The sequence below is a fragment of the Micromys minutus genome, assembly GCF_963924665.1.
Source record: "Micromys minutus genome assembly, chromosome: 12".
NCBI classification, from domain to species: domain Eukaryota; kingdom Metazoa; phylum Chordata; class Mammalia; order Rodentia; family Muridae; genus Micromys; species Micromys minutus.
This window is the reverse complement of record NC_137981.1, coordinates 59895354-59921577: the sequence shown is the minus strand read 5'-3', so window position 1 is coordinate 59921577 and position 26224 is coordinate 59895354. Positions and strand designations below refer to the sequence as shown.

At 42.0% G+C, this 26224-nt stretch overlaps 1 protein-coding gene across 4 annotated transcripts; it reads right to left on the bottom strand.

The window, feature by feature from the left end:
• CDADC1 (cytidine and dCMP deaminase domain containing 1) lies at positions 1 to 25147 on the bottom strand. Of its 4 annotated transcripts, none has more exons than XM_080926170.1 (10): positions 24968 to 25147; positions 24083 to 24180; positions 19789 to 19863; positions 17259 to 17436; positions 15582 to 16151; positions 11223 to 11272; positions 10214 to 10383; positions 8192 to 8381; positions 4242 to 4302; positions 1 to 642 (listed from the first exon to the last, which is right to left on the bottom strand). In XM_080926170.1, exons 1-10 carry the CDS (start codon positions 25047 to 25049, stop codon positions 545 to 547), a joined length of 1572 nt encoding a protein of 523 aa, XP_080782296.1. In that variant the 5' UTR covers positions 25050 to 25147; the 3' UTR covers positions 1 to 544. The 4 variants fall into 4 exon arrangements, with proteins under 4 accessions (XP_080782296.1, XP_080782299.1, XP_080782298.1 ...); XM_080926172.1 differs by lacking the exon at positions 1 to 642 and adding an exon at positions 3045 to 3355; XM_080926171.1 differs by lacking the exon at positions 1 to 642 and adding an exon at positions 3045 to 3336.
• Between the last annotated feature and the right edge of the window lie 1077 nt (positions 25148 to 26224).

The following is a 26224-nucleotide window of genomic DNA, read 5'->3' as shown; positions in this document are numbered from 1 at the left end:
GGTGCTAAGGAGGGAACTCGGGGCCACCGCACATTCTCACAGAACTGCTCCACTGACCTAAATCCCCAGGCCACATACAGAACTCATGGAAAATGGAGACTGGACACAGCCATTTTAAGTTAATCTATTTAAGATCCTGCCTAGCAGAAGGATTCAGCGTGATGCAGCCTTTTGGTTGTTTATACATGAAGTCTTAAAAGATGGCCAGGTCATCTTGTCCCCTGGAGGGGTTACAGATTGTCATCCTTGTGATCCAAAGTAACTACTATTTGTCAAAAGAAGATCCCCTCCTGTGAATGAAGCCTTTTGAAACTGGCTTCATAGTGTCTGGATAAACAGCAGGTATTGTTCTTACACGGGTCTCAAACTGTTGCTACCCAGTTAATGTAATGGAAGAACACACTGTGCTGAGAAACACGTCTGAAATAAAAAGATCCGAGGAAATATCACGCAGAGGTTGACTTCACCTCCGCCTGTAAAAGCTTCTCCACCATTCACAACCCCACAGGCTGGATTTGAGAGATGCAGTAAGAAAGCATGCGGGTTACTGCGGCGTGGCCCGGCCTGCAGAGCGGGTTTCCAGACGCGGCCTCTTGCTGCTGTGCTGCTCTTCTTTTGCAGACCTGTGCCTCAACACACCGTCTAGTGCAAGAACAACTTCGTGTCAGGAAGCACACACAGAGCACACAGGGACTTGGTCCAGCCTTTCCGGCTGGGTGGATAAATCATGCTTATGGCAAAGAGACATATACTGTCTCTCAATCGTCAACCTCTCACCCGTCTCAGCACCCACACTCTTGAACACAGCAACTGAGAACCCTTGATAAACAGGATTCACTCAGCAGTGACAAACGACACAACTGTCCTGGGGTGGGGAGTGTGCAGGAATCGTTATTCATCTAGAAGAGACAACACACACAGCTATGTCCTCCTGAGAGAGGCACACACTGCTTGGGGCATCGAGGACGGACTCCCATTTACAGACTCCCAAGATAAGAAGCTGGCATTCTCAGAAGGGACGTGCCAGGGAGGTGACTGGCTTCCGGTTTCTAATGGCTTTATCGGTGCCATAAGCTACATGAGTTACAGGATATTAAGAGCATAAACCCATGAGTTTGGCATAACCAGACATCGGTGAATCCGCCATCAAACAAACCTACCACCTACAAGTTCCCTCCCACCCTTTACTTCCAGCTTCTTGATAAAACTGCCATATTCACCTTCCCAAGGGGACCTGAAAGCCCACCTGATATTTTTGTGCTACATTTGAAACATTCAAAATATATTTACAACTTAGCCTAATAATAAAACAAAGAAACAGACATTTAAGAATCTACTGTCCCCAATGAGTTGTGTTTGATTTAATCTGCAGTAACTTTGGATGGGACCAAGAGATGAATGTGCTGCCCCGAATCCCCAGGTCCCCACATGCTGCCCTCTCCGCCCTCCCTTTCAGCCCACTTGTCTATCATTTCACCGCCTCTTGGATAATTCTATCGCATTGTGAAACAATGTACTGCTCGGCTCCCTCCTGGTATGCTACAGTTGGGCACTGCTTGCGGCCCTCATTCCAGTGTCTCTGTGAGCCATCCCTGTGAAAGTGCAGCCACATCATTTACTTCACAGTGGGTCCCCGCGGTGGGAACACCACATATTTCTTTAAAAGTACAATCTGTTAAGAGAAGCTTTCAATTCATTTCCAGCTTTCGTTCTGAAGAACAGCATTATATTGAACTGTCCATAACTTCTGAATGACAGGAGTTCCTCCAGGGCTTATCTTTGTAAACTGACTTGCTGTGCCATTGGGTGTGCCATGGGTGTTTTTACAGATAATGTCTAATCTAGACAATATATGTTACTGCAAGTCATAAAAATACCTAGAATTTTCTACACCCTCTCCCTCACTTTTTAAATCATCTTTTCCTCTAATCACTAATTCTTGGGGTTAGGTCTCGAGTGTTAGTGAGCTAAGAGCTCGTCATGTTCTACACGAACAACTCACTCACCAGCAGTGTGCCTTAGGTAGTTACTGTTCAGATGTCTCTCTTAGATACCAGCATATGCCTATTATGAAACAGTGGCTTACCTCACCTACTGTTTAACAACTGTTTTTTCATTTTTCCAAATTCCATTTTTGAAACTTCCGGATGCTTTCCTACAATAGCTTGTTCACATTTTGCCTGCGCTGTGTCCCTGGGGCTGAGATTAGATGCCGTGTGCGCAGCCCTGCTTCAGTGGTGCTCTCACATGTTCCTGTTTGGCAGTTCCAAACTGTGTGCTGGCTGCTTCTGCCCACTCCATCCATGACGTGCACGCTCCATGCTTGGCGGCTTCTCACCCCTTGGGTCTAAGCTGATGAACCACCTTCTTTGAGAAGACTGTATTTGCTTCTGCTGAGGAGCCACTGGGACCTGAGTAGGGGCCTGAGGCTTCCGGGCTGGAAGCCTGCAAGCAGCCCAGGCTCAGCTCACCACCTTCAGCAGATCCCCACTGGCACGTACAGCTGTCCTGGGTCATCTCTGGCTTTAGCGTTTGCTTAAAGTCAGACTCTAGCAACATTCCTCTTACCCCTATTTTTTGAGGGGGATATGGATCCCTAAACATTATCACCTTGAAAGTTCAGTGTTTAAAAAGAGTGCTTTATCTGGGCTCTGTTTCTACAGCACAGAATACTTGGGACAGTCGCTCAGTCCCACCTCCCTTCTGTGTGTTCCTGCCTCTCACTGAGATTGCATGGGGCAGCACGTCTGTTTCTCACTGACAAGCAGCTGGGTGTGGTCAGGAGTCAAGCCTCCATGGAGCAGAAGAGCTGAAGTTTGGCTTCCATTTCTCCAATTCTGTTTCTGTTTAACACATTTGAAGTTTAAAAGGGACCCATACACCATACGAGTCCTTGTATGAAATGGCCAGGGAAAACAAATCCATAGCAGCTAGTGTAGACTAGGACTGGGGTGGGAAGGACAGGGCAACTCCAATGAGAGTCATGCTTCTTTATACTGTGATGAATTCACAGTAAGTAAATCATACACTATGAAGCTGTTCCATAATTGAAAAGGAAATAACCAGACTATTTATTGATATAAAATTCTTATTTAAAAATGCATCAAAACATAAGCTGAGCTTAAGGAACTGTCACCAAGACGTGAACACTTGACTGGGTGGCTGGACGATGCCTGACAGACACCCCAGCAGCCTTCCTTGTCCTCGCCTTCCACTCCCCATCCTCCTGCAGGCGCATCTTCCTCCTCCTGAGATCCTGGACACAGGCCCTTGGCTGATTTTAAGTGGCACATGTCTTCTGCTCCGTGGCTTGCCTTTGCACCCTCTTACTGGGATCTTTTGATGGACAGATGCTCTTAATTTCAACAGACAAAGGAACGTGTCTCTCTACAGTTAGCACAGTACACTCGCTCCCTGACCGCAGGACACTTACACTGGCCCTCAAACACCTTTGATCAGGGTCACACTTTTACTTCCTTTATTCCATAATAAAAACTTAATAAGAAAATGTAGTTATGTATTTTTCTAGACTGTAAATTATAAATAAGACATTCATGTTTTCATAGAGACTTTTGTATTTCTGGGTTTTTCAAGATTATCAAGTCATTGCTGCTTTGAGGAAAATATACAGGAGACTCCAGTTACTTGGGACCCAGACAATCACACCCAAGATAGCCTTTTACAACAAATCTGCATAAGATCATGTTCAATATCACTCATGTACAGAATTGGAAAAACTCTCAAAGATACAGTATATTCAATATGGTTTTACTTAATATGCAAACAATAAACGTCTGTGGTAGTTTTTGCTTCAGTACGGATTAAAGTAAACAGGATCTTTGCATCCTCCCAGCAGCCTGGGCCACTGTGTCTTTACTCTAGGAGAACACAGGTGCTCTCATTGCTCCGCCCTCACAGTCTGTGCTAAGTACTCACTGCTCTCCTCTCTCGCTCCAAGGAGCTTCTGCATGAGTGTATGCTGTTGCTTACAGTTTCATAAGATGTGAATTATAAATTCAGTTTGCATGCAGTTGTCTATGTTACTGGAGTAATTAGCAAGCAGCACTTCACACAGCTCCACACATAACACATGTTTATGAACAAGTTGAATAAGTGAATTTAATCTTTATAAAAGTCCATTCTCCATCTACCCACACATAGGTCCATCATCTGATCTTAAAAACTCACTATCTACTACTCATGAGCATCACCTCCTCAACAGAACGCTTAGAAATACTTACTTTCTCTCCTTTCAGGCTCATTTGGGTCAAGACTATAAGCCTCAGACGGATTCAACTGCCACTGTAGGAGGTAAAGATATTTTATTTAAAGTGAGTTAATAAACAGTAATCAGTACCTTGCTTTTCATTATCAAAATAGCTTTCAAAAGTACATGCAATAGAGTTAGTGTGTACACATGTGTATGCCTACTTACACACTAACCTTGAACAATCCTGAATCAGATCAATCAGAATCAGAATCAAATCCTCAGAGAAGGAAGGCGCTCTAACAGTCCTTTATACTCATTTTATAGATGATAAATGGAAGACTAAAGAACTGTAGTAACTTCTTCCAGGTCACAGTGACATAAGACAGGGACAGAATTAGAATCTGCATGCCCAAAACAAACCAGGACCCACTCAGGTGTTTAATTTTGTTTTTAATGTTTGTTACTATTGTTGTTTTTATTATTTTGTTTATATCCTCAGTGTTAGCTGAGTTCCTGGTGTTTGACAAACATTTGGTCAGATCATATTAGAGCAACCAATGTTTCTGAGTCACATTTCCCTGCACAGTCTTCCTGTCGTTCAGCATGAGAATCTGAATACAGCACCACCTGGATGTTGTCTTCCGGCAAGGCTGCCACAGCATGATGCCAGGCAGGCCTGGCTAAAGAACGTGACCGGTGGGAAGGAATCCACCAGGCAGTCTCTTCAGAGCATCTGTTGGAGGGACACACTGTGTGCACTGTGTCAAGTAGCATGCAGGCCCTCCGGTTCCTATTGAAGCTAAGGATGGTGGCCATCTCCCCACCACTCAACGGTTAGTCAACGTTCCCATGTATGTGTGCTGGTGTCACAGACTTGGGGATCACTAACACATTTCCCTAGATATGAAAACAAATCAGAGCTTGGGCTGAGGTTTTCTTGTGTTTTGTAGTGGTCTCTTTAACCTTATAATCCTCTAGTACTTAATGGTCCTCTGGCTTGGTCCAAGGTCTGTCTGGAGAGCCCAGGGAGCTATGGGATGTGATGCTGAGGTGCAGGGCAGTCAGCCTGCATGGCCATTGGTTTGTTTCAGTTTAGAAACCTTTCAGTCTGGAAACTGTTGAAGCTGGAAATGCCCAGGGCTTCCATTAACTCTTTATTTACCAGTTCTTCCCTGACCTCCATGCATCTGAGAAGGCTAATTTAATGGTGAGAATACTGATTTTATCATTTTGTGGGAATAACTTCTTTCTGAACTTAAGTTCCTGTGGCCATCAAATAAGAAAGAGGTGCAAACAGTCCAGTGTGAGACCCAGAGGGTCTTCTGAAAGGCTTCTTCAGCAGGTTTTTCAGGTGGACCACAACTTGCTGACAGTGAAGAGCTCCTATCACCTAACTTCTTTTTGATCTTACCTTGATGGCTTCTTCTTCATTCTTGTTATAATAAGCATATGTAGTCAATGTGGCCAATATTGATACATTAATGGCCACCTTCATAGCTTTCTTGATTTGGTCTGGAGGAGACTTTTAGGTGCCCAAGTTCACAATGGCTATCATGAAGGTGCCATTGGCTGTTGCAAAAGTCTTTCTGAGAGAGCAGATGTCTGTGCGGAGTTGTTGGTGGTGGTGGTGTGTATGTCTTTGTATGTATATATGTGTATGTGTTAGTGAAATGCGTATGTGTTTATGTGTGTGTGTTAATCAGATATGTGTGTGCCCTGTACTGGTCAGAGGAGATGACAAACATCCAGCAGTCCTTGGCGATCCTCCTGTCTTTGTTTCTTCGTCCCCCAGCTCTGCAGTTACAGGTGCACACAGCCATGTTTTTTATGTTAATTCCAGAGATCCCTCATATTTGTGCAGCAAGCTCTCTTTCCCATTGAGCCTGAGTTTTATACTAGCTAAGGAAGGCCTGAGCAAGAAGGAATAAACCTGTGATTCAAATTCGGTCACTTAGAAAAATAGGATGGCTGAGGTTAGCCCCAAGAAAGAGACAAGACAGTGGGAAGATGGCTCAGTGGGGAAAGTACTGTTCACATAAGTGTGAGGATCTGAGTTCAGATCCCCACACCCACAGAAATGTCAGGCACAGCTGTGAGCCAGTAGCCCTGGATGTAACCCAGTCTGGCTGGAGAGGGTGAGCTCTAGATTCAGTGAGAGATCTTCTCTCAAAAGCCAAGATGGAGAATAATACACAGAGTCAAGATGTCAACCTCTGACCTATATATGGACATTTATTGGTGAGCTTACACATACATGCATGTATATAGCACACACACACACACACACATACATGTATACAAATACACACACAAACACATACATGTATACAAATACACACACACACACACACACACACACACACACACACACACACACACAAGGAATTAATAAAGATTTATAAAGGGTAGTTATCAAAAAAGGAATATTTGAAATACACCAAATCACCAAAATCTATTTCTTTGAGCAAAACAATAAAAATCAAGAACTTTAAACTTTCATCTCAAAACATTTATAGAAAGGCTTTTCACAGCTATAAACATGAAAATTATATAGTTATGTTACAAAGGGAATAATTATTTAAGCTAGGTGTTCAGGTTGGAATATGTTTGACTATTAAAGGTAATTTCTGGAACGTTTAACAACACAGAAAATATAGTAACATGTTGACCATGTTATATATAAGTTATAGAATAATGCACATTTTGAAGTATTCCTAGTCTTTTACAGTGAGCACACTCTGCTTTACTCCATGTGTGTACTGTATCCTTGTGTGTACTGTGTCCATGTGTGTACTGTATCCATGTGTGTACTGTGTCCATGTGTGTACTGTATCCATGTGTGTACTGTATCCATGTGTGTACTGTGTCCATGTGTGTACTGTATCCATGTGTGTACTGTATCCATGTGTGTACTGTGTCCATGTGTGTACTGTATCCACGTGTGTACAGTACATGGACGCTTTGGTTCCCAATGCTCAAACTACATAAACAGTAGCATAAGGCTAGCATTAAGCAGCTCTTTATGACCGTCCCCACTCACTGCACATTCTAGTCTATTGATGGGGCGTAGGGTGCCAGGCATAGGCCCCTGGATGACACACAGGGAGCCTGTGGTCCTGGACAGGGTGGCTCTCCACAGAGCAGAACCAGGACGAGCCAGAACCCTGGTGGAGCTGTGGATTCACTGCAGCAGAATCTCACTTTATTTCTTGATCCTGTGGCCTTGATCATGCCATTGGAAAACAGGGTAGTTTAATATGCCAACAATCTCTGGGAAAATTTTTTGCAGAATTCTTATAACTTTTCTGCATGCTTGAGAATATTCTAAAGTAAAACACTTTTAAAAAGCCTAAGTAGCTGGGGGTTAGAGAGACGGCTCACTGATTAAGAGCACTGGCTGCTCTTTCAAAGGTCCTGAGTTCAATTCCCGGCAACCACATGGTGGCTCAGAACCATCTGTAACAGGATCCAGTGCCTTCTTTTGGTGAGTCTAAAGAGAGTAACAGTGTACTCATATAAATAAAATAAAAAATTAAATAAATCTTAAAAGGCCCAAGTAGCCAGAACTATGTTAAAAATTCTGAGTTTTTCATGAACCACCTCTATCCCTTTAAAAAAAAGTCTTAAGTATGAGATGATCTTTTCTCTGATCTCCCTCCTTAGAATGTGTGTACAGTGCATTTGTGTGGTGTGACTACTACAATTGCTTGCACCTCTATCCAGCACGCCAAGGCTGGAGAGATGGTATGCCATGGGAAGGCATCGACATCAAAGGCCAGTGCACAGCTCTGCCAAGGTGTAAGTGCAGGTGTGGGGTAGGGGTCCTTTGCTGAAAATGTGCACCTCAGTAAACTTGTATACATAACAATAAACACAACGATAGCAGCTCACTCCAGTCCTGAAAGAGTGAAATCACTAATTCACAATGTTCAGCAGGTTACCCAACAGGAAGTACACCGTGGGAAAAGTACATGGACTTACTGTGAATTTGTGAACACCCTCAAGCTCCCCAAACTTCATGTAAGAGATGTCTGCTTTCTTTTTTCCAACATCTACATCACCAGCATAGATCTGCTTTATGCCTGCACCTTTAATTAAAGGCACACATTCATCACAAGGGCATTTTGTTACAAAAATCATGCTGCGTTCTTCTGGTTTTATATCTTGACATCTATAAAAAGTTATAAAATATTACAAAAGTAATGAAAGACCAAGTACATTTTTAGAGAAATCCTTACACTTTAAATTTGTAAAACAAATTTGCAGTATTACAAATAATTATTAAGTAATATTCTTGCTAAATTATCAATGTTCAAAGTATGCAGAAATCTGACAATCCTAACTGACAAGTAACTGACTGTGAATAAGCCTTTGGTATGTTTGACATCGTAAGAAAGTCGCAGAGAGCTGAGGATGGGGGAGTCCTTTCTGCACATGTACTTCATATGACTCCAGACAATGGGGTTCAGTTCCCAAGAGCCAAGTAACTGTCTGATTAACCCTTAAGCCTTAAGCCCAGCAGCCAAAAGACTGAGCTCTAACTCAGACCTACATTGCTTGATGCTTCCTTAATGGACGGTTCCCCTAACCTTCCCCAACCACAACTTTCTTTAAAAAGTGGATATGACATATTCAAACCCTTGTGCAGGACACAGCAGGTAAACCTGCCCCGAGGAAGATGGAGGGAAAGCAGAGGACAGTCCTAGTGCATGCTGTAGTAGGTTGGACTAAAGGGGCTCTCTGTGGCTGTGGGGACGGCAATCTCTGACAGAGCTCTAAACGGTTCTTTAGAGAATCTCACATAGAAGTTTCTATAGTTAGTCTCCTCCCCACCCCTCTCTCCAATTACTCCTGTTTCCTTCTACTCCTCAAATTCACCATCTTATTTTTAATTCTAATAGTGTGTGTGTGTGTGTGTGTGTGTGTGTGTGTGTGTGTGTGTGCGTGTGCACATATGTATTCATAAACACAACCTGCTGAGGCTATTCAGAGTTGCTCACGTATAGCTGAGCTCTTAGGACTGGCTCTCCCATCAGGGCCTCATTCCTGGAGAAGACTGATTCTCCTTCTCTTCACAGCTAGTAACTAACTGCCTATTGCTAGGGGTAAAGCCATGTGAGCATTTCCCATTCACACTGACATAGCAGTTGGCAGTGTAATTGTTCAGCTCTCCCTTAGGAAGCAATATTGTTGGGATTTCCTGGGTGCAGCTTCCCTGCCATATACAGAAGACACTGTCTCAAGCAGACATCTTGCCTGGTCCTCTCAAGCAGAGGCTCCTTAAAACACTTTAGTTCATAAACACATCTGTATTGTGCTAGCTAGTTTTATGTCAACTTTATGACATAAACTGGAGTCACTGGGAAGGAGGAAAACTACCTCCATAACTTCAGGCTGTGGGCAAGCCTATAAATCACTGTCTTAATTAGTGGCTGATGGAGGAGGGCCCACTCGTGGATGGTGCCACCCCTGAATTGTGGTCCTGGGTTCTATATGAAAGCAGGCTGAGCAAGCCATGGGGAGCAAGCCAGTCAGCAGCACTCCACCATGGCCTCCGTATCAGCTCCTGCCTCTACTGCCTCTAAGGTTCCTGCCCTGTATGAGTTCTTGTCCTGACTTCTTTCAGTGATAGACTGAAATATAGAAGTGTAACTCTAACCAAGGGATTGTTTCCTAAACAGAACAGATGTGCTCTAAATTTAGAAAACAAAGGGGATACTAACATCCAAAAATAGAAATAGCTGGGCAAGTCCCTAAGAACAAGCATCCAACAGGCCCATCGGGAGGGAGTAAGAAGAAACAATTTCTGAAGAAATGGAAAGAGCTGGGAATCTGTGCCCATACATAGCCTCCGGTCCAGGAGCAGGACCACGCTTTATCAAGATGCTATTTCTCAAAGTATCTCTTAGGATTTGTAAAGGAAAACAGATGACAACAACAGAAAACTCGTCTCAGCTAACCTTTGCCATCTTTTAAAGGACAGAGGATAAAAAGAGCTCATACCTAAATGTCAAAGCGTTCTGCTCCGCATGTATGATGTATCTGAATTTCCGTATTTCTCTGTCCTTATGCTTGTCATCCATGTGCGGGAAGTCAGCATACTCAGAGCCAACGGGAAAGGCATTGTACCCACATCCTACAAAGTACATGGCTCCAGTTCCATCGCAGCTTCTCTGTGGGGTCAGCAGAGGCACCGCGTGAGTCTCTAAAAGGCACTCTGCTCTCATACTTTGTCAAGAAGGTTCACTTCCTTTCTAGAGCAAGTGGAGCCATCGAGAAATACAAGGTAATTCTGAACTGGAGAAATGGCTGAGGTGCTACAGGCATGTGCCACCAAGCCTGGTGAGCTGTTAGATCCTGGAATCAGCACGGTGAAAGAACATGGCTGTGCATCCTGATGCACATACATCCCCTAGCACAAGGAAATAAATGAAACTTAAAATACAAATAGTGCATCTGACCATTTTATGGCTGCCTTCCTCGGATATGACCTCAAGGTTGTCTTTGATGCTAGCAGTCAGCACCACTGTCTTTAATTGATCCAGACAGTTTTCTCCAATCAAGCATCAAATCCTAGGGATCAGAAGCCATGTTTTGTACTCTGTTCCTACCCAGCACACATTAGATTGTTCTGCACACAGAACACATAAGACAGAGAGGTTCTGAACCTCTGGGCTGTCCTGCTGGTTAGTCAGAAAACTTAAAAATATTCTGAACAATCTCTGTCATAAGCTACAAATGTGCTATTGTGATGTAGTTAGAAAATAAAATATATCCTTCCCTTTAGTCTTCCATGTTTCTAAGTATCTATAATATACACAGAGCTCACTTGGCTGCCTTTCTTATGTCTCTTGATCAAGGGTATATTAGTGCTAATATCAATGGTTTATCAACTACTGGGATGAAACCTGATCGCTGACAGTCTCCTGTTTCAAATATCAAAATGCAGCTCCTCAAGAACTGACTGAACAAAATTCAGGTTAAATACTTAAGCAATTATTTTCATACTTACAGATTTTGCTTCTGCCCAAATGACAGCTCCAACTCCTGTTTTATGATCCTCTGAAAGATAAGATGTTCATCTCAGTAAAAATCAACACTGTCAAACCAAGATCCACTCTTCCCAAATCATACGAACACATTACTGCAACAAATGTGATAAATGTAGCAACAGTTCTTTGCTCTAACTACTCAAAACTCTCAAGATAAATCTTTTTAGGTGTAGGAATGAAGTACATACTGACCAGAGGGGCCGCTGACCAGCCCACACATGGTCTCTGTGACAGCCCCTGAATGACAGTGGCACAGTGAAGCTAAAGCTGGAACAGCTCAGCCTCGCTGACTCTCCCCCAATAGGACAGGTCCTAAGTGACCATGTCTAACAGGTGATGAAGCTGAGGACATATGAGATTCCTAATAGAATGGATTTAGTGAAATAACCATTAGATAAAGTCAACTTTGCCTTTTTCTAATTGACCTAATGGAAATATTTTTGTTTAAAAATGAGTTCAAATAGAAATTCTATTTAAAATATCCTTTTTCCTTATACATTAGAGTGAGTTTTAAATTTCTAAGACAAATTTGAATGAATTATTAAACCATAGGATTTTATCAAAATCACAGCAAGGGACAAAGTAGAGATATTTATAGAGAAAATCAGTATTATCTGTACCTTCTACCCAGGTTCATTCCTACTGCTAAGGGTTGGTACAAATGTCTTCCCCTCCAATTTCCTTTAAGCTAAGCTCTCCCATGAAAATGAATATAAACATCTATTTTTCCATTATACACAACTCAGACAACCGTCCTGCCATTGCTTTATGAAAAAATCTAAGATGCCTGAACTTAAAGGATTATACTTATGCAATTTCTTATTTCCAATTCAAGCACATTTGGGTACTTTGTATTTTCATTTCATAATTATGGCATTTTTTACACATGATCTCATGTAGTTTTGCCCATTTTATCAATAGTTAAAATCTATATTTCTACATATGTAATTAACTAAAATCTGGTTCTTTCAACCCAACTTCTTCCCCACCTCCCTCTAACACTAAAAATTTCCTAAAAAAGCTTTCTACATTTTGAGGGCTATGTGTCCATAGTGAAAGGCAGATTAGAAGGAGGATGGGACAGTTGGGTTCAAGCATCTAGCAGCTGGACAAGGCGTGGCAGGGAGGAAGCTGTCCAAGGAGAGGGGGAATGACACCGAAGCGTACGTGGTGATGCCGTCTGTGATGTCAGGGGAGAAATCTGGCACCAGCAGTTTCCTTCTTCCAAATCTTTGCAATTTAATGCAGGAAGATAATATAAATTAATGTTTTATGCTCATTCCTAAGATAGTGGGAAAAATTATAGCCACACTATTATTACTTTCAAAATAACCTAAGCAAGGCAGTACTTAATACATAAAAAAAAACAAAAACAAACAAACAGAAAAACCAAACAAAAACACCTCTCCATATGAAAAACCACATCTCCTGCAACAGTATCTTTCTTATGTTAGGATTTTGGTCTTGGAAAGCTATCATTTCTTAGTCACGGGACAGACTGGACTTTGTCAAGGAAACAGCATTTTCCCATAGGGAGCACTTCTGTGCTTGGCAAGGCTAGCTGCAAGGGAACAGTCACTACCTTTTTCAAGAAGGGATGATTCTTGATTTTCACTTGTTTGTTGAGACAGTGTCTTGATAGATAACCCAGGCTGGCCTTGAACTTTCAGTCTTCCTGCCTCAGCTTCTCTGAGTGTCAGGATTAAAGGCATGTACCTTATTTGTAACTCTTAGGAAACTGCTCCTTTTAGTCTGTTTTTTTGTTTTGTTTTGTTTTGTTTTTTTTTTTTTTTTTTTTTTTGTTTTCTGCACATCTTTGAAGGAAAGACCAATTTATGACTACCAATCAGATTCCTGAGGCTTGTCAATGCCTGAAGCCTGAAGTCCATAGTTCATGCCTACAGGCACATCTATTTTTTCTTTAGGTTTTAAAATTCTATTTGTGTGAGTGCCCACATGCATGTGTGTGCGTGCTTTCGTGTGTGTGTTGTGCACTTGTGCAGTTCTCTTCCTCCACAATGGAAGAGGGGCGCAGCAAAGCCCTTTAGTCTCCGAGCTAGCTAGCCCCTACCTATGTCAGCTTTTGTTATCGTTCTAGATCAGAATTGCTGGGTGCCTGATAAAAGGCCGGTGCCGGGCTCTGGTGAAGACCCCTGATCAATCAGAGGGAAGAGGCCAGGGCCAGGGCCCTGCACTGTGCACAGCTGCCTTCTGATGCTTTGTCACAGTAACATCTGACTTGCAGAGCAAATCAGAAGTTTTGAGGGTGCTATTCTTGCCTACTTCGATCTTCAACACCATGTCTACAAGGCACTGTTCCAGCCAGATCAGGGAGTGCCTGCCAGAGTAGCATATGAGCTATCATACTTTAATATCCCCAGATTCTAAATTCTAAATTCCTTGACACTTGTCCTAAGTGATTTAATAATTATGAAATGTGTACTAGTGTTTTGTCTGCATGTATGTGTGTACATAATATGTGGCCAAACACTGATGCTGGGTGTCGTACTCTAACCTTACTCCTGGAGACAAGGGCTCTCAGTGGAGCTTATTGATTGGCTGAACTATTTGGCCAATGAGTCCACAAGATCTTGTTTCAGTGGCAGCCCTGGGTGGTAAGCACTTAAAACCACACCCTGCTTGTTAGATGTGCTGGGGACCCAAACCCAGGTCTTCACACTGGCACAAAACAACACTACCTGCTGAGCCACCTGCCCAGCCCCTGAAGCATTTATTTTGATATACAAAGATTCCCTCATTTAATAAATATTTTAGTTCTCAAGGAAAATGGTAAGTGTGCCAGTGATTCTCCCCCAGTTGAGTTCCAGAACCTTCCCTTGAAAATAAAACAAATCAAACAAAATTTTTTTTTCTTTTCCTTGAACTCTTTTAAATCAAGTGTACCAGCATGGATTTATTATGTATAAACATGAATAGTAAGTAAACCCATGTATAATACAAAATGTAATTTATAGTAGAGTATATAACTCTACGGTAAAATCAGACTTTAGGTGATCATCAACCCTAACATCAGAACACCCTGTAGAACTTCTAAAGACCTAGGCTGTACCCAGTTGACTAGGTGCAGGTGAGACTGAACATCTGTACCTTTTAGGGTTTCCATGGAGAGTCTGTACATTGTTGGTTGAGATCCTCCATTCCATTTACTCGACCTGAGGTTTTTTTTAAGACCCCTGCCATCTGTACAGGCCTTTCTGATTTTCCTTCTCGTCTCCTCCTTTCTTGGGATAATTAAAAGTGTCTGGGCAAGGGATGTAGCTCAGGTGATGGAGTGCGTGCCTAGCCTGCATGAGGCCCTAGGTTTCTCTCATCTTCAGCACAACATAAAGCAGGTCCAGGAGGTGCACACTTGTAATTCCAACACTCAAGAGGTGGAGGTAGGAGAATCAGAAGTTCAAGGTCATCCTCAGCTACATAGGGAGCTTGGACTGCATAGGACTCTAACAAATAAATAAATAAGTAAATAAATAAATAAAGCCTCACTACAGAGCATGTGTACCAAATAAGTCTTACTTTACCATTTCTCCTATCTGGACTTTCTCTACTTACTTCTAAGTTGGATTTTAAAAGGTGGTAATTCTACACTGAAAAATGTTAGGTAAGAATGAAAATAATGTTGAGATGTTACACTTTACAAACAGGTAAGAGTGAGACTGATGGTTTAACTTGCTGAGAGAAACGTAACAACCGGAAGACTAACATTTTCACCTTGACTCTTTTCTTCTAAATTTGTTATTTTAAAATTCTCAGAATTCTGTCTTTATTACAAATAGAATACATGGGCTGAAGAGATGGCTCAGCAGTTAAGAGCACTTGTTGCTTATTAAAGACCTGAGTGATTTCCAGAACCAACATGATGGCTCACAACTGTCCGGGACTCCAGTTACATAGGATCCAGCACCTTCTTCTGGGCTCTGAGGGCCTGTGGTGCACAAACATACATGCAGACAAAACACTAGTACACATTTTAAAAAAGCTTAAAAAAAACCTGAGTATGTAGAAAAATGTAGAATAAAAATATTTTAGTTTTCTTTTTGTGTCGTCTTTACTTGAGACTTACTGAGTCGTAGAATCACACATACAAGAAGCAAAAAGGACTTAAGTCTCCTGGTTGTAAATGTAGATCTTGCTATAAGAACACAGAATACACAGGGTCTGGCTCACTTCTTTACATCGTTGGAACAGCAAAGTGTTAGTGTCCGCGTCAGGGAACTCAAGCACAGAGGTGCAACCACCTCACTTCAGTGTCACTTGTAACCCAGACACTCAGCCCATTTATAAACTAAGTGTTAACTCACCAGTTCGATAAGCCAATAGCCTGGCCTGCACCATGCAATGCCTCGCAACTTCCTGTGGCAAACTCTGATTGTGAGTCTCACTGATCTGTCCTGCGCTGCTACAGTAGAATCCGAAGTGTTTCAAGCTGGGCACACTGGAAGCTACTGTGGCCAAAAGTAGGACCAGGTCTTTCATGTTCTGCCTTAGATTGCTAAAATAGGGGTTTTCACACAGGTTCTCCAGACCCATAGTCATCAGTATCTGCTTATGCATTTCTTCATTTGAAATCAAAAATAACATTTCATATTCTTTTATTCTTTCTTGTTTACATTCAGAATAAAAATCAGTGTCAGCACCCGGCAATGCTTTTGCAGTTTTTTGGATAAAGTCACATTTGTAAGAGGTTTCCTCTACAAACTGCACCATATAACACACCAGTGGCTGGAGTAAGACGCACACGTGGGCCCGGCTGTTTGACTTTAATCTTTCTGCTGCTTTGGCATCTAGCTTTGCATCTTCAGAACTAGAAGTCTCAGTGAGCAAACTTATTTCTGGGTCAGAAGGCCAGTAGGAAATTCGGTTAACTCCAGCTAAAATATAAAAATAGAGAAGGTCACTGTTTGATACCAGTTGAATAGAGAGAGCTTTCTATCTAAGCCCACCCTACCATTGGCCTCAAAACAAACATCAATACCATCACTTATACAATGTGAGCGTTGGCAAGCAAATGCCCATAGGCCAAAATGGGTCCACAACGAGTTTACTTTCAGCTGACAGGTTAAATATATGGACTTTACGAGAAAATGTTCTACATCATATGAGATTATGAAAAATGAAAATTCTAGTGTTCATATTTACTCAAAGACATACTCATTTACATATGCACTGAGCACCTTTGCATGGTGCAGTTGACCAACAACAGTACTGCCTACAAAACCTGAAATATTTACTATCCAGCTTTTTGAGGAGAACACTGACCAACCCCTAACAAACCCCCGGCTCTACAACTCCTGAACTGAGACCCTGCTCTGAATTCCCTTTGTGATCACCTTTGACCTGGACTTGTAAGCCATATCAACTCTTTCCTCCACAAGTTGTTTGTGGTCCTGCTGTTTATCACACCAACAGAAAAAGAAAACAGAACAGGGAGGCAGCTGCTTAGCCAGAGCCTACAGATCATCACACAGAATGTATGTGACTTGTAGGTCATGGCTTTTGTTTTGTTCTGTGGTGCTGGGGAAAACCAGGGCCTCACCCACGATAGGCAAGCACTCTACCACTGAGCTACAATCTCCAGCCAACCTCTCCCAAGCAGGGTCTTCTAAAAAGCAGATATGCCTTCTCTGCATGACACGAACAGGGGAAGGATGATGCCTAATCCTACACACCAACCACTGGACTAGACTGCCTGCTGCTCAGCAGCGCCCAGGTCTGACGATTGTAGGGTATATGATAGACTGTCTTGAGCCACTGAAGTTGTGGGGATCATTTGTCATATGGTATCAGCCTGTAATCTACCAAGCGTCTTTTAGCAGATTAGTGGGCAGAGCTGAGCCCAGAATGCATGTTTTCAGACTCTTTCTCTAGGTCATCAAACACACATTTCCACCCCTCACTATCTGTGTATTTGAGGATGTGCTCTCTTGTCCTCGCTCAGATAGAGGACGAAGTCCCAGCACCACCTTGTCTGTACTCACCATTCACTATCATTTTCAAACAAGCAGAACATGGTTTTCTTGAAAAGTAAAGATCACAGTTTTTCAACCTAGACCCATGCTTAATGAGAGCAATTTGCCCAGTGTGCAAGTCTTCACTGGAGCAGTGAAGACCAATGATCTTCATGTTTTTCACCACCACAAGACCAGTTTTCTTCACCTAATTAAGACAGAATATGACATCATCAGTTAGAACATCTTACAATCCTATTATGGGTAATATTTAAATTTCTAATGAGATGAAAGCTATGCTTAGTTCTTGAGAAACGCTCAAAACAAAGGCTCTTTTTACTCCTTTTAACCTAATAAAGGCCAAAAGCCAAGTCAGCTGACCTGCTTCTCATGCCGTCTAGAGCAGGACTACTTAATTCTAAATTCAAAATGGTAAAGGAAGCAGAAGGAAATCCCTCTGGGTTTTACACATGACTGAAGGACTCAGATAATAAAGGAAAAACTAAAGCAGACATGACCTCAATTCTAAAATTACAAGATCTTTTAAAGTCAAAATTGTATTATATAGCCCAGGCTGGCCTTAATTTTCAATTCTTGGGCTAAAGAGATAGCTCAGCCACTAAAGACCTGGCTCACAATCGTAAGTTTGATTCCAAATTTGCAATGTGTAAACCTTCCCTTCTTTATTGCTAAGTATCTGAGAATTTTACATCCCTTGAATACAAAGTGCACGTTATTTCAACCAAGTTTGTTTGCAAAGCTGTTCATTTTAGAAAGCAACCAATAAAAATTGCTGTATCAGGGCTGAGAGATGTCTCAGAGGTTGAGAGTACTGAGTTGTTTCCAGAAACCACATGGTGGCTCACAACCATCTGTAATGAGATCTGATGCCCTCTTCTGGTATACAGGCATAGATCCAGACAGACCACTGTACATAATACATTTTTTAAAAACTGCCTTATCAAAGGATCTGGGCACCAGAATCAATGCTGTTAAAACTGAACCACATGGCCACTGGAGTAGCTGCAACTCAGCTGAAGGACACAGGCATTACACTGTCAGCAGAAAGAAATAACCAGTGACAAATGGGTGTCTGTGACGGTGTTCCCAAGATACAGGAAGCACAGTATCACCCTCCTATTAGGACAATCTTCAGTCCAAGTTTATCACTTTGTTGAGTCCTTTCAAAACAAAATAAAAATAGCTGGGCATGGTGGCTCATGCCTTTCATCCCAGCACATGGAGGCAGAGGCAGGCAAAAATCTTGGGTTTGAGGCCAGCCTCATCTACAAACAAGTTCCAGGGTAGCCAGAGATACACAGAGAAACCTTGTGTGGAAAACCCAAAATCTAGCCTACCCTACCCTCCTCACCCCCCAAAATACCTGTTCATTATGCTTCTAGCTAAGAACAAAATATCAAGTTTAAGAAGGAGTTTCTTAACAATTATCTAGTTTGAGAAGAGGTTTTCCATAAGTATCTAGTCTGAGAAGGAGTAGAGCCCAGGCTGTACTGTCTGAGCTGTCCACTTACTGCAACTCAAGCACTGGCTTTTTGGGAACAATTCTTCTGTGTCCTGGTTTTGTTTTACTTCATGCAAATCTCGGCAAGTTTCTATATAATTTTAGCCACAAATTTTACATTAAAACATGGTAGAACAGAATCACCTTTTGCACTTGCTTCAGTCAGTATATTAACCTAGGTGATCCACTAATTCTTTTCCTTTGTGATTCTCTTGTGATGAAAGCACCTAAGCATTCTCAGGCAAACTATTTTGAAATCACATCAGGCAGTGAAGAGACTCACTCCTAGAACTTATCAGAAAACTTATCAAAACAGACATCAAATTAATAACTTCTTCAAAATACACATACACCTTATTCACCATATATGATGAATGACCATCTCTGCAAACTCAAGGTAAGAGTGATAAGGAGCACCGGGCAGAATCAGAGGTTAGGATTTTCTTTTGGTCTGTCTGCCCTTGTTTCATACACAATAACAGACAAGACTCCTAGGTCATGAACAAAGGACTCAGAAGAGTACGAAGCATGTCTGTTGTGGTCACACCCTCCAGGCCACAGGGAGAGATGCAGCTGGAACCGCATGGTGCTTGGACCCACCAAGACCAACAGTGAACCAATCTGTTGTTTGTCCGAGGGGAGATACTAATTACCTCAATCCTTAACTCTTGAGAAGTGACCCACATAAGGAGCAACTAGGCTTTGTACTCCAGACATAATAACCAAGACACACACACACACACACACACACACACACACACACACACACGTGAAAGATCCTGCAGGACATTGCTCAACACATCTGTGTGATATCAGGATGAGATGTTACACTTGAAAATTAAAACAAGCAGAACATTACACAATACTCCCACTTGAATTTTTTCAACAGGAAAGACATATAAGTTTGTCAGTACACAAGGCCTTTATGGAGAAATTTAAGACACTCTCTTGACCATGGAGGTCTTCACAGGACTTTATCCCACTCCTCTGCTTTGTTATCAGGAACTTGTACATATTTTTATAAATCACAACAATCACCTGTTTTTTGTCAGTAGACACTCTGGCCAATTCTTCATTATCTCCTAAGAGACCACGGTTTTCCTCTTCCGTTTTCTAATTAAAATCAGGTTAAGAGGAAAGTAATTAATAAGATGAATTTCACATTTTAGGATTTAAGGGCTGCATTCCTCCTTGTGAAGTTTGGCAGAAATGTCTCACTTTACTGGGCACTATTTGCTCGAATACACCTAAGCTCCCCAACAAGGCCTTTATAGGACTGAAACTGTCTTTTAAGGTCATAGAATTGGGACAGTATTAAGCAATGTAAAAATCCAAAGGCTGTAAAAGATTAAGTGGAGTCCAGAAGATAAAGAATTACATATCAAAGGTGTTACACGTGGATTAAGGTAGGCAGCATGGTGCTTCCCCAGGATTTGACTCTTGTCTCTGCAGCTATGCGGTTTCACGGTTACAGGGTTAACTTTACAGTGGGCATAGAGATATGCGCCATCCGTCTAGGTATGAAAGAATGTCCTGATGATTCAGTGGGCCCAGAGTTACCACAGGAGCCACTGTAAGCAAAGCAGGACAGAGGGGACTCAGAGCGAATCAACATGAGGAAGAATCAACAAGCCATCAAAGGGCTTTGAAGTCAGAGGGGGCGTACAACCCCGGCAATCTCCAAAGCTAGAAAAGACAGAGAAATACATTTTCTCCTAGAGCCTTCAGAGGAAATTAGCCCTGCTGGCACTTTGATTTTAGTTGGTGAAAGCCTTTTGGATTTCTGACTTTCAGAACTGTATAATAGATGTTTCTTTTAGTCATCAATGTTGTGGTAATTTTTATAGCAGTAATAAAAATTAATATAGGATGTCTTCTCTAAACTTGAAGCAAAATAGAAGTTTTAAATTGGAAGCTGGGGCCTGGAAAGATCCTTCAGTAGTTAAGAACACTGGCTGCTTTTCCAGAAGAACTACATTTGATTGCAGTACCTACCTGGCAGCTCACAACTATCTGTAACTTAATTCCAGGGGATCTGACACCCTTTTTCTGGCCTTCATGGACTCTAGGAAAGCATGTAGATCACAGACATACATGCAGACAAAACACTCGTACACATGAAGCTAATTAAATAAATAAATGTAACAGAGCCTTGGCCCTTCAATTAGTTCAGTCAGTGCTGAAGACACTTTGTTTGATGCCAGCCCTAGGCCTAGCTAGTTGCTCTGGAAGCAACCCTCACAGACTTTAGGACTGTAAACACAGCCAACTGAGAGATTGAGATAGTATTGTAGAGTTCTGTGAGTCCCAAGTAATGAAACAGTTAACAAATTGGGGCAATTTTAAAGTAAAAATGGCAGTGTTGGTGATTACTGAGCTTACACTTACAAAACAAACGCTGTCTCTTAGGAAGGGAACAACTTCCAAAGAAAACCTACATCCTGGAAATGAGGTTTCTCTTCAAGCAGACCATATAGGACATGATAGGGTTGACGGAACGGTGAGAGTATTTTCAGTGATAGTAATTATTGAAGTGAGTCTTAAGAGGTAGCTAATGTGTCCTAAGTGGCTATGGTTGGGGGTGGGGGGTAAGAAAAAGGTTTGGAATAGATGAAGATGTTTGACATTTCAAAATTATTTTCTTTCCTACCAATTCAAGCTTTCACTATAGTTTAATAAAAATTGTGAAAAGGTCTCGAATTATTTTATTTAGTCATTACAATTCTACAAAAAGAGTTATTACTTCCATGATACAAATGCAAAAAATTGTGGCAGGGACAAATTTAAAAATACAACCATAGTCACACAGCTAATCCTTGGTAAGCCAGGTCACTGTCTTCACCTCAATGCTACACTGCTTCCATTCCGGAAAATCTCCAGGAAGGTCCTCTGCCACAATCTCCATGTCAAACAGAGCTGGGTGAGAGGTACTGTGGATGTGTAGAGAAAAACAAGGGATGTCTACTTTTAAAGTCACATAATTTAAATAGAATTAAACTGCAATTAAAGCATGAAGCAGTAGGAAAGAAAATCCTTAATGTCAGCCATCTTCATAGTACCTGATTTCTACTTCAAAACTTTTCATTAATTGCCTCCTAGCCTTATTATAAGTTTCATAGACAATAATTTTTCAATAATTGATGGGACACTTAAAAATTCTGTTTTTATTTCTGAACAATGTAAGTATTTAATAGCACAGAACTCAGATACCAGTCATATTTGCAAATATAGTAAACATATTAAATATTAAATCTGGCAAAAGTGACAATGCAAATGTCCATCAGTACAATAGTGTTATATAATTTATTAAAATCCTAATCAAAGTGCTATTAGTTTAACTCATTCACTGCTTATAAGAACTCCATGTAGTAAGGCTAGGAGTGTGCTCAAGGTTTGAAGCACTTGTCTTACAAGTACAAGGCTCTTGGTTCGATTGACAGGACCTTAAGATAAAACATATTGTATGTACTGGTATTTTCCATTGTTGTAAAATGGAAGCTGACAGAGAAATGTAAAATAGAGTATTCAAAGTTACACACAGTAGCAAGAGTTTGAACTAGAATGTGAACTGAGGCAGGCTGGTTATGAGCCATTGCCTATTCTTAAAACACTGACCAAATTGCTGCTCCCATGCACATAATGAAACGAAAGCACATGTATTTCTGCTGTCTAGTGAAAGAAGATCCAGAACATCAAATAAATAAAGAATGAAACAGGAAATGTCAACAGTCTCTAAGTGGTAGAGTAGTGAGGATTTTTCTTCTGTTCTTTATAAATAATGAACATGTACTTTAAACAGTTACATGCCAAGCTGCATCACGGAGCTTCTGTGACATAAATTGTGTGTGTGTTTTTTTTTGTCAACTTGACACAACCGGAGACCCCTGGGAAGAGGGAACTCCAATTAAGAAGTTGTCTCTGTCAGTTTGGTCTATGTGTGTGCCTTTAGGGTATTTCTTGATTAGTGATTGATATGAGAGGCCCAATCCACTGAGGCCAGTGCCACCACTAGAAATTTAGTCCTGATTTATGTAAGAAAGGAAGCTAAAAAAAATTGAAAAATGACTAGTACAAAGAGAAGTACTAGGAAAGCATACGTAGTATGATTTTCTTAATGCTGCCAGTTTATTGGATTATCTTCAGGTTCAGTTACAACAACAACAATAATAGTTTATACAAAACAATAAAAATGGAGTAATTCTGTTCTTCACTGGGTTTGCTTCTCTGAAGCAGACATGATACCCAAACTAATACAACTAATATATACATATGTTTTCCTGAGAGTCAGTGACAAACAGTGATAATAATGTACATTTTGTAAATCTGGTTTTCTGGTACTTAAAACGTAATTTCCATACAGACAACATTAAAACTGCTAATCGAGCTTGCAAGCTAGCACACACAGCTAGATAACTTTGAGGGCGCCTTAGTGTAGTGCCTTGGGTCCCCAGGCTTACAGTTAAAGAGTAAAAGGAAAGTTTGGCTCCATAGCTATGGCCTTGGGAAACATGGGTGTGAAGCACAGCTGGAAAGACAGTGATGCAGGGAACAGCAGCAGGGATGGGTCAGGCGGCTTTCAGAAAACAAGGATTTATGTTGTTGCCTCATAATTATTTCTATGTCTCGTTAGATTTTAATTTTAAAGCCTTAAACTGACAACAGGTACGGGCCAGATTTCTAATAAAATATTTAAACAAAACCAATTTATTTTTCTTAAATAAACAAAGCTTCCATAGTACCTGCCAGATAAGGAAAGGATGCCAGAAACCTAGTGTGAGGAGGAACAGGGAGACATAAGCAGAATCCTTTGGGGGTTTTTTTTGTTTTGTTTTGTTTTTTAAAAAAAACCCAAGTCCTTGTTTCTAATGAAGTTTTACAACTCCAAAACTGGTGTGGAGGCATTTTAATCAGAACGCCTTATCTCCATTTTCTCTCAGAACGAGTAAGTTTTATAACAGAAACTTACCACTAAGAAAAATAACTTTTGCATCAAAAAAAGGATCCAAGTTAAATGTGCATAAACAGAATTATGATGAGATCAAATGTGGACAACAAAGCTAAAAAGGTTTTCAAATTTAGTATTACTAACAAACTGACTTTTACAGTGCACATTTTAAGGCGTTAAATGTCTCCAAAACAAACCCTTAATATCTGATAATCATGGCATGTACTAGAAGTAACTTTTCAGACTGGAAACACGAACTATTATTATGCTGGGACTTATGAGCACAACATACAAAGGCCATGAAGCTATTTCTCAAGTCTTAAGGCCTGCTGGATTTGCCAGTGAGGAATAAATCAAACTTAAGTCTACTGTTTTTCCAAGGTATACCTGAGATTTTTGCCCTTGGGCTTCTACTCCTGGGAAGAGCTCCATCCAGAGACTGAGCAGAGTGAAAAGGTTCACTTTAGAAAGCCTTGGTATTTGACCTACAAAAGAGAGGGGAACCACTTCAGAATTTCGCTAGTGAAGGCGGGGAAGCTAAGCTCAAAGCTACTAGTGCGATGCAGAGGGATTGGCAGGTAGGAGAATAAAAGCTTTATTAGCAAGAGAAGCCACAATCTCACTTTCAGTGGTCTCCGGTGGCACTTTCCAAAGTTGGGTGCTTTTTTTTTTTCTTCAGCTCACCCCACAGGTAAAATAGTAAAACTGATACAAAAGCTCTGGAAAAATCCAAAAATAATTAATAACAACAACAATAACTGGGGTAAGGCCTCCTTTCTGATGTGGTCGTGGAGCAAGATCCCACCCCTATCCCGCTGGAACGAGGCATTGTTAAAAGGACAATGGTTAGACCAGGCCTAATCTTCAATCGTAGGGCGAAACTTGAGGAAGGCATCACGTGCAAAAGTGCAATTCCAGGCTCTTCAGCTCCGGGATACTGACTCTAGGTGCAACCACCAGGGCATGGCAGGACGCGACCTATGAAGCCTGGACAGCACAGTCCGGGACGCGCATCTGGCAAGGAGACCAGGGAGCAGTCGGCCTGGCAGGAGTCGCTGTGAGTCACAGGTCAGGCAGGGCGCCAGGGAGGTGCAGCGCGGGTGGTGGTGGTGAGGGTAGCAGGCTAGCAGGGCCGAGGACAGAGCAGGTCGGGTGTCGGGCTGGTGGGAGACACAGGACAGGTAGGATGGATGCCGAGCTGGAGGGAGACTCGGGCAAGCAGACAGGGCGCCAAGCGAGGGGCAGGGCGGGAGAGAAGGCCACCACACTCACCCGTCATACTGCCCGTCTGCGTGCCGACTGACCTCTCGGCCCCGGAGCCCTCTAGGCTCTGCATCTGATCCGTTTCTTTCATCCCCAGCCCAGAGGCCTCGTCCCAGAACAGCTCACCCAGTCAGGCATGATACGAACCACACAGCTCCCCTTCAGCCGCCTCTGCGGCTTGTCAACAACCGCGGGTTTTGCGCAGCAAGATGACGTCTTAGCAAGCCCCTGGGTTCCGGCGCTTGTTTGTGACGTCAGAGCCAGGCGCAGCTAGGGTGGATGTCCGAGTTATCAGTCTCCTGCGGCTGTGCTTACCGGGCCGAGTTCAGTGGTTTTTGCCGAAGGAAGGACGCTTGAAGTTTTCTTGGTTCGGGACAGCAGGGGACTAGGGTGGAGGACTTAAGCAGAGAGGGGGCGAACATAGAGTCGGAGTGGGCGAGGTGGGGGAAGCAGGGCCATCCGTCAGAACTCGGCTGTCAGATGTGGGCGGATCCCAGGGGATTTGGTTCTGCTTCTTATTAAGCCCACACAAACTATGAGGAGAGGAGAACTGGGAGGATCAAAGAGTTAAGTAAACAGTAGAACCTGGAAAATCTGAGTTGTCTTTGCGCGCGCACTAACCGAGCAGAGGGTGTCTTCTTCTGTGGCTCTCCAGAAGTTTGTTTGAGACAGGGTCTCTCCTTAGACCTGGAGTTCACTGACTGGCTACATTGGCCAGCAAGCCAAGGAGCTTCATCTTCTTGTTTCAGATTTCCCGCAGTTGTGAGTACAGGCTTGTGCAGCTTTACCCAGACCTGCTTTTTAAAATGTGGGTTTGAGGAATCCAGAAGGAACTCCACATGCTTATATTAAAACACACAATGAACCATCCCCTCAGCCCCCAAAGAAAAATTTTCAGTGTACCAGGCATAGATTAAAATGAAGCCTTGAGAGGTCAGAAACATGGCCCAGCAGTTAAGAGCACTCCCCATTCTTCTGGGGGATCTGAGTTCAGTTCCCAAAACCCACATCCAGAGGGGTTCACTACAACCTGTAACTCCAGAGATGGATATTTTCAACAACAACAAAAAAGTAAAGATTGTTTTATTTTTATTTAAAATATAATATTCCAAATCTCCCCACAGCCCTGATCACTTTTAAATTCATGGTTTTTCTATTATTATTTTATTTCTATTACTACTACTTATATACTTATATACATATAATATATACATACAGATATCTGCACATATATGTGCTTGTATATGCTTTTAGGACTGATCACTT

What these genes read in the sequence shown, in the direction of transcription:
- CDADC1 (XM_080926170.1), bottom strand. Translation starts at nt 25,049, where the DNA reads ATGAAAGAAACGGATCAGATGCAGAGCCTAGAGGGCTCCGGGGCCGAG. An exon ending in TGTCTACTGACAAAAAACAG is followed by an intron (nt 17,437 to 19,788) that starts GTGATTGTTGTG and finishes TGTCTTAATTAG; the next exon opens with GTGAAGAAAACTGGTCTTGT. An exon ending in GCTATTGGCTTATCGAACTG is followed by an intron (nt 11,273 to 15,581) that starts GTGAGTTAACAC and finishes CTTATCTTTCAG; the next exon opens with AGGATCATAAAACAGGAGTT.